Consider the following 16,115-nt stretch of genomic DNA (forward strand, 5'->3'; position numbering starts at 1 on the left):
GTAGTGCCTGGAGGGAAAGCCTGTAAATTTGGAGACCCCTTTATGATTGCAGCCTCCGGGAGTTTTGTAATCTCACACTAGTGGGCATTCAGCCTCCAGCTATTTGTCAACATTACTAGTGAAGTAATTGGTTCTACCTGTATAGCTTGTAGCAGCTTCTGTTCTAGGTAAGCATTTCACTGTATCTCTATGAATGTGGCTGTCCTGTGACCTCTGTGACCTCAGTTCCCTGTTGGAAAGTTGTTGATTTTCCATTTTTCCAGCTATTTCTTATCGTAAATATGACAGAAGTGATGACTTCTAAGCTCTTTATATGTTGGAGCTGAAACCAGAAGTCTTTAAGCCCTTTATTTTGAAATTATTTTAGACTCATATAGGAATTGCAAACATAATACAGAGAGTTCCTGTGGACTATCTCTCTTATTCCTCTGAATATATCAAGTTATGTAATGATAGTAAAATTATCAGAAATTGGGAAGTGTTATCAGTACAATATTGACTAATCTAAAATCTAATTTGCATTTAACCAGTTTTAACATGAAATGAGTGATTTTGTGGTTATTGCATTGTTTTGTTGTTTTGTTTTGTTTGGTGTATAGTTTAGGAAATTTTGCCATATGTGTAAATTTTTCTAACCATGATCACAGTCACAATACAGACTGTTCCAAAACTCCAAAGAAATGCCCTGGTATGCCTGTTTATAATCATGCCCTCCCCGCAACCCTAGGGCTGGAAACCACTGACTTTTTTTCTCCATTACATAATTTTATCATTTTGAGAAGTTTATGTAAATTGATTTATTCAGTAACCTTTGAATATTGCTATTTTTCACTCAGCAACATGCCCTTGATGCCCATCCAAGTTGTTGCTTGTATCAATAATCTATTCCTTTTTATTGCTGAGTTGTATTCTACTGTATGAGTGTATATCACAGTCTATTTATCCATTCACCTGTTGAAGGATATTTGGGTTGTTTCCAGTTTTGTACCTATTACAGATGAAGCTGCTATGAACAGTTTTCATTTCTCTAGGGTAAGTACTCAGGAAGAGCCTGGTGAATCATATACATGTTTAATTTAATGGAAAACTGCTAGTTTGTTTTCCAGCGAGCCTGCAACATTTTACATTCCCACTAATTTACATTTACCTAAAGGTTAATGATGTTGGATACCTTTTTTCAAATTTTTATTTAAATTCCAATTAGTTAACATATAGTGTAATACTAGTTTCAGGAGTAGAATTTAGTGATTCATCACTTACATGTAACACGCAGTGGATGTTGAACATCTATCTTTTAATCTGCTTATTTGCCTCTTTGGTGATGCTTGTGTTCAAATTCTATGCCTTTTTTAAAAATTTGACTTTTTCTTGCTTAATGTTGAGTTTAAGGAGTTTTTGCCTGTACAAATCCTTTGTTGGATATGTGACTTGCAAATATTTTCTTCTAGACTGTGGCTTGTCTTATTCCCTTAGCAATGCCATTCCCAGACCAAACTTTTAAATTTTGATCAAGTTCAATTTATCCATTATTGTTCTTATATATCCTGATTTGGGGGACAGGTCTTCTAGGTCAGCAAGATAGTCTCCTGTGTTTTGTCTAAGTTTTATATTTAGAACTATGACCCATTTTAAATAATTTTTGAATAAGGTATGAGGTTTAGGCCAAAGTTCACTTTTTTTTTTTTAATCCTATAGAAGTCTAATTGTTCTAACATCATTTGTTGAATAAACAACCACTTCTTTACTGAACTGCTTTTGCTATGTTACCAAAATCAGTTGGCTATTACGGTATGGTTCTATTCCCAGACTGTATTTTGTTCAATTTATCTATGTGTCTATCCCTCTGTCAATACTACAGTCTTGATTAATGTAGTTATACATTTAGCCTTACCATCCAGTGGTATAATTCCTACAACTCTATTAACCTTTTTAAAAATTGTTTTAGCTATTCTAGTTCCTTTGTTTTTCCATATGAACTTTATTTTATTTTCTTCAAATTTTTATGTAAATTCTAATTACTTAACATATAGTGTAATACTGGTTTTAGGAGTAGAATTTAGTAATTCATCACTTACATATAACACCCAGTGCTCAAAACAAGTTCCCTCCTTAATGCCCATCACACATTTAGCCCATCCCCTGCTCCTTCCCCTCCAACAACCTTCAGTTTGTTCTCTATACTTAAGAGTCTATTTCCTGGTTTGCCTCTCTCTCTTTTTCCCCCTATGTTCATCTGTTTTATTTCTGAAATACCATATATTAGTGAAATCATCTAGTATTTGTCTTTCTCTGACTTATTTCACTTAGCATAATATACTCTAGCTCCATCCACATCATTGCAAATGAAAAGACTTCATTCTTTTTGATGGTTAATATTCCATTTCGTGTATATGTATGTATGTATACACACACACACACACACACACACACACGCACGCACACACACACATCTTCTTTATCCAAAGTTTTAGCTATTCTAGTTCCTTTGTTTTTACATATAAATTTTAGAATCAGGTTATGTGTATCGATAAAACAGCCAGTGGAGATTTTTATAGATTTGTTAAACTTGCAGATCACTTTGAAGAGAATTGCTATCTTTACTGTGTTGATTCTTTTGATATATGGATATACTACTTCTATTTCTTTAAATCTTTGATTTCTTCCATTAGCCTTTTGCATTTTTCAGCTATTGTAAATGTACTGTGTTTTTTTTTAATTTCGGGTTCCAATTATTTATTGCTAGTATGTAAAAATATGATTTTATTCTGTGATCTTGCTTGTGTCCTGAAACCTTGCTAAGATAACTTATTAAGGGATTTGGGAGGATTATTTGCTTTCTTTTTTTACCCTTAGATTCCTTGGTATTACTTTAAAAAAAATCAGTAATCTGCAAATAGGAACATTTTATTTCACTGTTTAAAATGTGCATGATTTTTATTTCTTTTTCCTGTATTATTGCACTGGCTAGGACTCCCAGCACTATGTCAAACAGAAGTGATGAGGGTGGACATACTTGCTTTATTCCCAAACTTAATGGAAAAGCATCTTCCACCATTAAGTCTAATATGAACTGTAAGGTATTTTTTTTTTAATAGACCCTCTTCACCACCTTGAGAGAGTCACCCTGAGAAAGTTCCTTTCTATTCTTAGTATGTTGTAAGGTTTTATGATGAGTGAGTGCTGAATTTTGTCAATTTTTTTTTTTGCTTCAAATGATACAAGTAGGTGATTTTGAATTCTATTTATTTAATATTTAAAGTATTTTTCAGGCTATTTTAACTTGGAAGAGTTCAGACAGTTTGTAGCTTTCAAGGAATTAGATCATTTCTTTCTGAGTTATCAAATTTATGTTTGAAGAGAGGTTTATAATATTATTTTATAATCCTTTTAATGTCTCTTGGGTTTGTGGTAAAATCCCCCCTTTATTTTCTGATATTGTTTGTTTACTCACAGCCTTTCCCTTGTCAGTCATGTTAGATGTTTATCATTTTTATGTTGTCTTTTGAAAGAACCAGTGTCTGGGGCACCTGGGAGGCTCAGTCGGTTAAGTGTCTAACTCTGGATTTCAGCTCAGGTCATGATTTCAGTTTTATAAGATTGAGTACCACGTCGGGCTCTGCACCTACAGCATAGAGACTGCTTGGGATTCTCTCTCTACCTCTCTCTCTGCCCTTCCCCAGCTCACGCACATGCTCTCTCTCTCTCAAAGAAAATAAATAAACTTTTTAAAAAAGAAAGAACCAGTGTTTGATTTTTATTAATTTTCTCTATTGTTCTTCTGTTTTCATTTGCATTGATTTCTGACCTTACTATGACATATTTCCTAACATCTGCCTCCTTTTCGTGTTTCCTGAGAGGGAAGCTTGGATTATGGTTTTGAGATACATTTTTTTCTAACACAAATATTTACTGATACACATTTTCCTTAAAGCATTCATTTATCTGCATTCTATTGATTTTAAGATGATTTATTTCCATTTCCATTCAATTATATATTTTAAAATTTTTATTGAGAAATCCTCACGGGCTTACATATGATTTAGAAGTATATTGCTTAATTTGCATTGTTTGGAAGTTTTCCTGTTATGTTTCTGGTATTGATTTCTAGAGTAATTCCAATGAGTGCAGAGAACATAATTTATACAATTTAAGTTATTTTACATTTTAGGGCATGCTTCATAACTCAGCACTTGGTTGTTCCTGGTGAACATTCCACGTATTCATAAAAAAACCATATGTATTCTGCTGTAGTGAGGTCAAATTTTTTATAAATGTTAACTGGATCCTATTGTCTGATAGTGCTGTTCAGTTCCATACCCTTGATGATTTTCTTCTAGTGGTTCTTTTGATTACTGATAGAGGCATTGAAGACCCTAACTATAATCATGGCTATTTCTCCTTTCAGTTCTGTCAGCTTTTTAGATATTTTGAAATTATACTTTTAGGTACATGCACATTTAAGATTATTATGTCTTCTTGGTGAATTGTCTCTTTTATTATTATTTAATATCCCCCTGGCAATTTCTTTATTTTGAATTCTTCATTTCTGCTATTAATGGAGCCAATTCTGTTTTGGTTTGATTTCGGTTTGAATAACATATCTTTTTCCCATCCTTTTACTTTTAACTTATGTGTATCATAAAATTTGAAGTGAGATTTTTGCAGACAGCATGTGACTAGGTCATATATTTTTTTATCCATTCTACTAACCAAATCTTTTAGTTGGTGTGATTTGATCATTTAGATTTAATATAATTATTGATATATCTGCCATTTTATCTTTGTTTTCTGTTTATTTTCTCTGTTTTACACTCTTCTGTTTCCTTTTTCCTGCCATTCTGTGGATCACTTATCAATTTAAATGCTTTTAATGTAAATATTAAAATTAATTTAAATTAAATAAATAGTGGTATTACATATTAATATTGTAATCCTTTAAGTATCCATTGAAAACTTTAAAAGAAATATACCTAAACCACTATTTATTTAATTATATTAAATCTAAATGATCAAATCACACCAACTAAAAGTGTTCTATATGTCTATCCTTATGACTGTACACACTGTTTTGATTACTGTAGCTTTCTAATACGTTTTCAAATAAAGAAATGTGAGTTATCCAGTTTTGTTTTACTTTTCAAATGTTGTATTGACTGGCTGGTATCCCTTGCAGTTCCACATAAATGTGATGGCTGGCTTTTACATTTCTGCAAAAATTGCATTGAATGTATACATCACTTTGGGAAGTATTACTATCTCAACAATATTTAAGGCTTCCAATCCATGAACATGGAGTGTTTTTCTACTTATTTAGGTCCTCTTTTATTTTTTTTTTTTTAGGATAGTTCATATTTTTCAGTGTAGATTCTTTCCTATCTTTGGTTAAGCTTATTCCTGTATTATGTTCTTACTGATGCTATTATAAATGGAATCATTTCCCTAATTTCTTTTTCAGCTTTATTGCTTGTGAACTTATTTTTGTGTGTTGATTTGAAACTTTGCTGAATTCATGTGTTAGCTCTAGTGAGTTTTCTTTCTTTTGTTTTTTTGGAAATTTGGGGGTTTTCTACATATATTGAATAATGTTATCTTCAAATAGAGATATTTTTGCTAACTCTTTCCCAATTTAGATGCCTTTTATTTCTTTTCTTTTTCTTTCCTAATTGCTCTGGCCAGGACTTCTAGTACAATGTTGAATATCACTGATAAAGCCAACATCTTTGCCTTGTTCCTTATTTAGTGGTAAATCCTTCATTGTTCCTCCATTGAATGTGATGTTAACTATGGGGGTTCATAAATTCCATTTATAATGTTAAAGAAGTTCCCTTATATTCCTAGTTTGCTGAGTGTTTTTATTATGAAAGGGTATTAAATTCTGTCAAATGCTTTTGCTGGTGAGATGACCATTATTTTCCCTTTGTTCTTATAATGTGGCATATTACATTGACTTATCTTCTTATGTTGAACTAGACTTGAATTTCCAGGATAAAACCCAGTCAATCCTTTTCATGTGCTGTTTGTTTTCATTTACTATTATTTTGTTCAAGATTTTTGCATCTATATTCATACGGGATATTGATTATATTTGTGTGCTCATTAAGAAAGATTTATAATTTTTATTTTATTTTATGTGCTTGTCTTTTAAATTATATAGGAAACAAAAAGAGTAATTACCATATATATAATACCAAGAATACAATAATGATGGTTTTTATATTTACCTGTGTTTACTGGTGATCTTTATTTTTTCATATGGCTTCTAATTACTGTACAGTGTCCTTTAATTTCAGCCTGATTGACTTTAGCATTTCTTGTAATGACAAAGTTTCTTAGGTGACTGAATATCTTATCTTTAATTCTTCTGGATTTTCATAATACACAGTCTAATTATGTGCCAATTATAAAAGCTGTGTTTCCTATCTTACAATCCCCATCCCCTTTATATCTTATGATTCCAATTGCTATTATTATGAAAAATGTTTATTAAAATGTTGGATAGAAATGGTGATAGCAGGTATCCCTGTCTACTTTTCAGTTTCTAAATAAAAGCTATTAACATTTCTACATTATGTATGTCATTTTCTGTTTGTGTTTTGTGTTTTGTTTGTTGTAGATATCCTTTATCTAACCTGATAACATACCTTCTTTATCACAAATGAATGCTGACTTTAATAAAATATTTTTCTGTATCAATTTAGACAGGATTTTTCTCATTTAATCTGTTAATGCCAATGTGGTATGGTAGTCCTAGGTATATTTGCCCTCAGAACTGTACCTCACCCTTCCTCTGCTCTATTCTCTATTATACAAGGGTTGATTCTGTAAATCCTAGCCTCTCCAGTATTTGGCTGCCATCACATTTCAGGCCAAAAAAAACACAAAAAACAAAAAACAAAAACAAAAACAAAACTAAAAAGAGGTTTCAGCCCTGAAGGGCAGGAGCAATTAGAGTTTTTTTCTTTCTCCTTTTCTGTATCAGGTGGCTTCTCCTTCAATAACTGCATCTTCTCCTTGGCTCTAGTCCCCATCATATTGGCCCACTATAGTTATAGATTCTGTTGATACAAACTCCTAAGCTCCAGGAGCCTAAAGTTGGGAGTGGCATTCTCAAATATAGAGAATAAATAGCATATTAAACCTAAAGAATATGCCATATTAACAAAATGAAAGATAAAAATCATATGATCATCTTGATAGACGCAAAAAAATGCATTTGACAAAATTCAATAACCATTTATGGTAAAAACTCTCAACAAAGTAGGTATAGAGGGAATGTACCTTAACATAATAAAGGCCATATGTAACAAATTCACAGGTAACACCATACTCAAGTGGTGAAAAACTGAAAACTTCTGTAAGATCAGGAACAAGACAAAGATGCTCACTCTCATTGCTTTTATGTAACATAGTATTATAAGTCTTAATCATAGCAGCTAGGGGAAAAAAGGCATCCGAATTGGAAAGGAAGAAGTAAAACTGTCACTATTTATAGATGACATGATGCTACATATAGAAAACCCTGAAAACTCAGCCAAAAAACTTCAGAATGAATAAATTAATTCAGTAAAGTTGTAGGATACAAAATCAATATAAAGAAATTTTTGAATTTCCATGCACCAACAATAAACTAGAGAAATCAAGAAAACAATCCCATTTATAATTGCATCAGAAAGAATAAAATACATAGGACTATATTTAACCAAAGAGGTGAAAGACCTGTATTCTGAAAACTATAATACATTGATGAAGAAAACTGAAGCTGATATGAATAAATGGAAAGATATACTGTGATTGTGGATTATAAGAATTAATACTGTTAAAATGTCCATATTACTCAAAGCAATCTACAGATTCAATGCAATCTTTATACCAATACCGATAGCATTTTTCAGAGAACTAGAACAAATAAATCTAAAATTTGTATGGAACCACAAAGACCCCAAATATCCAACAATCTTGAGAAAGAAGAGCAAACCTGTAAGTAATACATGCCTAGATTTCAACTTATACTTCAAGGCTGTAGTAATTAAAACAGTATGGAACTGACCAAAAAAAAAAAAAAAAAAAAAAAAAAAACCAAAAAAAACCAGACACCTAGATCAATGGAACAGAATAGAGAGCCCAGAAATAAATCCACATTCATGTGGTCAATGAATCTATGACAAAGGAGTCAAGAATATACCATGGGGAAAGGAAAGTCTCTTCAATAAATGGTGTTGTAAAACTGGACATGCAAAAGAATGAAACTGGACCACTTTCTCACCCCATATAGAAAAATAAATGTAAAATGGATTAAAGACTCAAATGTAAGAAGTGAAACCAAAAAATTCCTAAAAGAAAACATAGGAAATAAGCTCTTTGACCATAGTCTTGGGTTATTTTTTTTGGATCTGTTTCCTTAGGCAAGGACAACAAAAACAAAAATAAACAAATGGGACAACATTGAATCAAAAGTGTATGCACAGCAAAAAGAAATGAAAAGGCAACCTACTGGATAGGAGAAGATATTTGCAAATGATCTCTCTCATAAGGGGTCAACATCAAAAATATATAAAGAACACCTATAACTCAATGGCAAAAACAAAACAAAACAAAATAAAAAAAGAAAACAATCCTATTAAAAAAGGGCAGAATACCTGAATAGACATTTTTCCAAAGAAGACATAAAGACTGCCAAAAGGCATTCAACAGCATTAATCATTAGGGGAACATAAATCAAAACCACAATGAAATATCAGTTTACACCTGTGAGAATAGCTAGAATCAAAAAGACAAGGAATAACAACTGTTGGTGACAATGTGGAGAAGAGAGAACCCTCATGCACTGTTGATGGGAAAATAAAATGGTGCAGCCACTATGAAAAACAGTATGGAGGTTTGTACAAAAATTAAACTACCATATGATCCAGCAATCCCACTTCTAGGTATTTATCCAAAGAAAATGACTACCCTAATTGAAAAAAACAAGCATTCCTATGTTCATCACAGCATTATTTACAATAGCCAAGATATAGAAGAAACCTAAGTGTCCATTGATAAATGAATGGGTAAGGAAGATGTGATATATACATATCCATAAAAAAGAATAGAATCTTGCCATTTGTGACACATGGATGGACCTAGAGGGTATTACTCTAAGTGAAATAAGTCAGATAAAGACAAATATCATATGATTCCAATTATATGTGGGGCTTAAAAAACAAAACAAACAAGCAAAAAAAAAAAAAACAAGCAAAACTCAAACAGATCCATAGATACAGATAAACTGATGGTTGTCAGAGGGGAGAGGGGTGGATGGGATGGGTAAAGTAGGTGAAGGTGATTAAGAGGTACAGTCTTCCAGTGACAAAACAAATAAGCCATGGGGATTTAATGTATGGCATAAGGAATATAGTCAATAATATTGTAACAACTGTGTATGGTGACAGATGATAACTAGATTTATTGTGATGACCATTCTGTAATGTGTATAAATAGCAAGTCACTATGTTGTACACCTGAAAGACATACAATCATGTATGTCAATATTATTTAATAAAAAATGCTAAAGAAGTAGAAGGTAAAAAGTAATATGCATAAATGCAGAAATAAGTAAATAGAAAATAGTAAAGCCAACTAAAGCCAGTTCTTCAAAAAAATTTATGGAATATACAATTGTTCATTGTACTCTTCTCTGTACTGTTTTATACCCTTAATAATTTCTTTAGTGAAAATGTTTATTATAAATATGTATTTATACCACATTTTCTTTACCCATTCATCTGCTGATAAACCCTTAGATTGCTTCCCTTTTTGGCTATCATGAATAATACTGCAATGAATATGGGGGTGCAAATACCTCTTCAAGATCTTGAATTCAATTCCTCTGCATAAATATCCAAGAGTGGGATTACACACACTTAAATTTTGTTAAGACAGTAGATCAAATGTTATATGTTCTTTTTTTTACCACAATAAATAAAACATGTTTTTAAACTTTAAAATCCAAGTTAAATGGATTCGTTCCTGGAGAAACATAATTAACTAAATTTTTCCAAGCAGAAACAGAGAACTTCAGTCAAATAACACAAACTGAAACTGTAGTCTACATTCCAGCCCCTCAAAATATTCCAGGACCAGTCAGATTTGGAATCTAGTTGCACCAAATAGTTAGGGAAAAACTAATGCCATCTTACATAAACTCTTCCAAAACATACAAAAATACAGGAAATTACTAAACTCATTTTAACAGGTTTGCTGATCTTGATACAAAGACCACATAGGGATACCCAAAGAAAAAATCTCTTGAGCCAAGCTCTGTCACAGAGAGGCATCTATCCTAAATAAATTTATAGCATATCCAATATAGCAGTGAATAAACAGGCTAAGTTCAGTAACTATAAAGATATTAAAATATTAGAAAAAATTTCCAGCTGGAATTTCTCTACATTAATAGATTAGAGAACAAAACACATTTGATCATGTCTAGAGGTGGATAAAAAGCCTTTTAAAAAATATTTAGCACCAATTGATGGTAAAGAAAGTTTTAGCAAAATAACATTTGAAAAGAATTTCCACTTCCTAAAATCTACAGCAAACTTACATAAATGTGAAACGTTGGAAGCATTCCCATCAAAGATAGGACAAAGACACAGATGTTATGGTACCATACCTTCTATTTAAAGGTGGATGGGAATATATAACTACAGGAATGAGAGTAGCAAAATAAACAAGAAAAAGGAATATTGATATGATTGAGATAATAAATGGTGACAATATGATCCTTAATTGGAAAATCCAAAGGAACCAGTGTACAAAATATTCAAATGAATAAGATACTCCAAAGCCGTTGCATATAAGATTACCAAAATTGGCAGCCTAGCCACATAAAATCAATAACTAATTAGGATAATTAATAGAAAATATCCCAATAACAACAGCAGCAATATCCAAAATTTATCCAAAAATACACCTAATAAAAATGTACACAATCTTTTTGAGGCAACTATAAATATTTAGTGATACACTTAGAGAAAGAAGTCACAAATAAATAGAGGAATACACTATGTTTATTCATGGGAAAAATAATTTTGTAAAGATGTCATTCTCCTAAAATTAATTACAGATTTAAAAATGGACTGCTATATACTGAGTTGTGCCATTTCCTCAACCTCTAATTCAGATATTGAAGCCTTAATCCCCAAGGTGACTATCTTTGGAGATACTTTAGGGAGGCTAATAAGGTTAAAAAAGCTTTAAAAAGGTGAGGCACTAATCTAATAGGGCTGATATTAGAAGAGGAAGAGACACAAGTGATCACTCTCTGTGCATTTAGAGAAGAGTCCATGTGAGGACACAGCAAGAATGTGCCCAAATGCAAAGCCAGGAAGTGAGCTCTTACCAGAAACTGAACCTGCCCTCACCTGTATCTGGGGCTACTAGCCTTTAGAACTTTGAGAAAATAAATTTTGTTATTAAGACACCCAGCCTGTGGTATTCCATTACCGCGGCTGGAGCATGCTAATACACTGCCTCACATACAGCTTCCAAAAAATACGAGACTCAGGCTGCTGTTTCCTAAAATCAACCCTAGAGAAACTATAAAAGGGAGAATGAAAGAACAGTATTAGCAAGAGCAAAACACCATAGATGAGAAATCCCTGAAAGAGACTAAGTCTGTGTTGAACCAGAAGCTGTATGTGGGCAGGTGGGGGCAGGCCCTGAAGTTGGAACTGTCCTGTAGCCTACAAAACAGGATTGGTCAGAGGACAGGTTTTAAGTGCAGCCTTTGATTCTTTCACAGTGCCTTGGGACAATGAATTTCTACTGCTTTAGTGAAGGGAGCTCAGGCTGTTCCTCAGAGGCTGAATGGCCAGAACCATGGGAGTAATATCAGGACAGCATCAATGTTTGGGGTTGTTTGAAACCGTATGAGTTTGGAGACTGTGCAATAACCACCTGAAACCTCTTTAGAGGGTAGGTACCAGACTTTTTTGTTTTTTAATATTATAATCAAATAAAAAGGAATAGAAAGAAGGAATCCCACTTAAGAAGGGTAGGTAATCTTTCATGAAAAAAAACCACATAGATACACACAGACTTGTTAAAGATGTAAATGTATTTCTTACTACAGATGAGGCTCAAAAATAAAATAAAAGTTACTGCACTGGACTGAGCAATGTTAGACAATGTCAACAGATCTGAGTCTCACAAAATCATGCAGCTCAGTCTCTTCCTTTGAAAGTAGATCTTTTAGAGTACAAGGTTCCCAAGTCTAAGTCTGGGTGGCAAAAAACCACTATGGGCCTCTGTATTTCTCCTCTTACAGCCCACCACCCGTCCTACGACCCTTTCTTACACTGCAGTTTCCCCAGCTCAGATCTGGCTGGGGACTTGGCAATTTTCTGCAAGGTTTGCAGTAGGGGAGCTGCTCAGACCTTTCAGAGAGTTGGTATTTCTCAAGAGGACACACTACTCCCTGCCTCCACCCTCAGGATAGACTGGACAACACACCCCAGAGCTGAGAAGCCTGCACACAGCCCTACCCCTGCTTTCACTCCTGGAAAGCAGAGAGCAGAGCTTGTCAGCATGAGGTACTGACTGACTTCCACCTCCAGGGTCGCAGGTCTGAGGAGGGCAGCCTCAGGTCTGCAGAGGAAATAGGCAATGCTTAGGGTCAAGGTGACTATCCTTCCTTAGAACTGTGGGAATACGTAGAACAAAGGAAACCTCACAGAACCCCGCCCCCCCCCCCACGCGCAGAGGCCCGAGGCCTGGCTGTTAACGCCCCTTCAATTCCGTTTCAGGGTCTCAGAGAATGAAGACTTTGATCTGAGGCTGGTGGACTGAGATCAAAAGAGTGAAGAATCCCAGGCTCTATTCGGAGTCAAGGAGAGGAGTCTGAGTGAGGACTGAGGGTATCCCAACCCCGCAGAGGGCCCTGCCCTTGCAATCTACCCTGGGAGGCCCCAGGTGGGGCTGTCACCTCCGGGAGATGGGGGGTTTGGTCTGATGGGAGTGGGTACACGGCTGAGCACTGAAAACCCTAATCATCCAAGACTGTGGGGATCCCACAAAACTCTGCTCCTGTTGTCAGCTCTGGAAGGCTGCAGCATGAGTGGCTCTTTCTCATTTGCTCCCCAAGAATCTCAGGGCGGTAAGGTCATCGGTGTAAAGAGTTTAGCTTCAGAGCTGTAGAGGGGAGGAGGCCCTGGGCCCTGCCAACAGTTGACAGGATTATCCTAAATGTGAACTGAGAATTCTCCACCTCAGAACAGAGGGGACCGTACAGAAACTATAACCTGCCAGCCCTTGCTCTCGGCCACCAAGTTGATCCCGGCAGGGCCGGCAGCTGCAGTCTAAGGCACACTCTAACTTCTTCTTCAGGGTTCTCAGGGGACACAGTGATTAGAAAAGGAGCCCTGTGTGGTCTTAGAGCAGTGTTGTCAGGGAAGCCTGCAGAAGTGGCTTTGGTTAAAGCCAAGGTGAAATGTCCCTGCTGAAGGCGCACACACTATCTCATTCTCCCTCCTCTAGGTGCCCTCATTGCCTGCCCTCCTGCCCACATTAATGCCTACTGTCCCTGACCAGTGTCACCATGCCTCGGGGGCAAAAGAGTAAGCTTCGTGCCCGTGAGAAACGCCATCAGGCCCGGAGTGAGGCTCAGCGTGCCCAGGATGCTCAGGCCACTGCAGCAGAGGAAGAACAGCCCTCCACTTCCTCCTCTTCTCCTTCTGGTGGTAGTGCCCAGAGCTCCTCAGCTGCTGGGTCAGGTAGAAAAACCCAGGGGTTTCGGAAAGCCCCATCCACTACTACTACTTCTGCAGGTGTTTCACATACAAGATCTGATAAAAGTGCCAAGAGCCAAGATGAGGAAAAACCAAGCACCTCTCAGGCACAACCCAACACTGGTCGTTACCATAGAACCCCTCTAGATGACACGGCGATTCTATTGGTGCAATTCCTGCTGCGCAAGTATAACATGAGGGAGCCCATAACAAAGGAAGACATGATTAAGCATGTCATCAAAAAGCACAAGGTGCATTTCCGTGAGATCCTCAGGAAAGCCTCTGAGCTAATGGTGCTGGCCTTTGGCATTGATCTGAAGGAAGTCGACCCTACCAGGCACCGCTATGCCCTTATCAGCAAATTGCAGCGCACCAATGATGACAGGCTGAGGGGTGAGGAAATCATGCCCCAGACCGGCCTCTTGATGACCGTCCTCTGTGTGATCTTCATGAAGGGCAACTGTGCCACTGAAAAGGATATGTGGGAAGTGCTTAATGTGATGGGGATATATGCTGATAAGAAGCACTTCATCTATGGGGATCCCAAGAAGCTCATCACTGAAGATTGGGTGCAGGAAAGGTACCTCCTGTACCGCCAGGTGTCCAACAGCAATCCTCCATGCCGTGAGTTCCTGTGGGGTCCAAGAGCCTACGCCGAGACCAGCAAGATGAAAGTCCTTGAATTCTTGGCCAAGGTCCATGATACCGTCCCCAGTGCCTTCCCATCCTGGTATGAAGAGGCTTTGCAAGATGAGGAAGAGCGAGCCCGAGCCAGATTTACAGCTCTGGTTCATACTGGTGCCCTGGCCACTGGGCCTTCCATGGCCAATTTTGGCAGCTTCTCCCACCTGTATTGAAACCTGAAGCACTTTCCTCACTTTGTGTTTGAAGTAGTGTGAGGGCTTAGGTGGTGCTAGCTAGAGGGGACATAGTGCATATCGTACATTCTACATAAATAACTTACAAATTTATCTCGTTGAAAGTTATCAAATGTTTCTGTTTTTGAAAAGTTTAATTAGCTTCACAATATATTACACATTTGATGCTGTTTATGAGGTTTAAGAGTATGAGTTTCGCTATTTTCTAAAACAAATTGGTAACCTTCCATCTTATTTAGTGATCTGGAACAAGAAAACATAGCACTGCAATTGCCATTTTTTTGGAAATGTGAAAAAAATTAGCAACAAAGTAGCTGGAGTCAAAAAATTGAGAAAAAAGTAAGATGGTCAATTTTTGGTTTTCTTTATTCCATGTACTCTGCTCTTCTGTAAAATAAAAGTTACATGCCTGAAATTTCTTCATTCAAGAATGTACGAGAAAATAAATCATAATAAATTGCTCACTGTCTTTTTTTTTATTCTTCTAACATTAAATGAGCATCTGCTCTTTGGAAGGCTCCATAGTAGTGTGGGGGGTGGTAAGAAAAAGAAGATGGAGTCATTGCCCATAAAAGGAAGATGGTGAGATAGACAAAAAAGAAGGATGAGGTGGGACAGGAAGGGGAGGTCCAGATGAGAGCAGTCAAATGTAAACATCCTGAAGCAAGACAATTTGAGGCCTTGGGAAACTTGAAACCCTTCAATGGGAGGTAATTGTAAGATAAGATGGGTGGTAGGTCAAAGGAGGGTGCAAGGATGGTCAGGGTTAGGGGAGGGTTCGAGGGTGGCAGGTTGGGGGAGGGTATGAGGGTGGTGGTGGGGGAGGGTGTGAGGTGGTAGAGGTTGCAAGGTGGTCAGTTGGGGGGGTGCAAGAGTGGTGGGTCTTGGGGGGAGGGTACGAGATGGCAGAGGGTTTGAAGTGGTGGGGTGGGAGATGTGAGGGTGGTGGGCTGTGGGGGAGGGTGTGAAGGTGGTGGGTCGGAGAAGCATGTGAGGGTGGTAAGCAGCGACCAGACCCTTGGGTGGTGTGTGTCAGAGTTGAGAAACTAGGCCTCCAATGGGTAACTGCTTTTAGCAGTTATTTTGGGATCCTGGATAAACCAGACACAAATCTTTACCCAGGTAGTGATGGAAGGTGCCCTGTGCTCTGGATCCAATGCAGGTGAACATAGTACACAAACTAGGTATTTTATCCATGTCATCACCAGAGAGTTTATGATAAGACTTGAGACTAGATGCCCAGAAGCCACTATGCTGTCCCTCTTTGCCATGGGCTGGGAGAAACAGAGCCTGTTCCATTCAAAGGGCATTTAACTAGGTTATCTTGAGTAAAATTTAGCAAATCACTTATAAGGGAGGGTTTGACTTTGGTAGGGATTAAATGAATAAAAATAGGGGTGATTTGGATCAAAGAGGAGCTGGGAGGGAGGGGAGGAGTTGGTTCTTAACATACATTTTAGGAGCTTTGAGT

General features: G+C 36.5%; 1 protein-coding gene across 2 annotated transcripts; it reads left to right on the top strand.

Moving 5' to 3' along the window:
- Positions 1-12,736: 12,736 nt before the first annotated feature.
- LOC125931574 (melanoma-associated antigen B10-like) lies at positions 12,737-15,105 on the top strand. 2 transcript variants are annotated; one of them, XM_049643640.1, is made up of 2 exons: positions 12,737-12,896; positions 13,516-15,105. In XM_049643640.1, exon 2 carries the CDS (start codon positions 13,577-13,579, stop codon positions 14,621-14,623), a length of 1,047 nt encoding a protein of 348 aa, XP_049499597.1. In that variant the 5' UTR covers positions 12,737-12,896; positions 13,516-13,576; the 3' UTR covers positions 14,624-15,105. The 2 variants fall into 2 exon arrangements, with proteins under 2 accessions (XP_049499597.1, XP_049499595.1); XM_049643638.1 differs by having other exon boundaries at positions 12,737-12,883.
- Positions 15,106-16,115: the final 1,010 nt, after the last annotated feature.

This window comes from Panthera uncia, chromosome X (genome assembly GCF_023721935.1).
Source record: "Panthera uncia isolate 11264 chromosome X, Puncia_PCG_1.0, whole genome shotgun sequence".
NCBI classification, from domain to species: domain Eukaryota; kingdom Metazoa; phylum Chordata; class Mammalia; order Carnivora; family Felidae; genus Panthera; species Panthera uncia.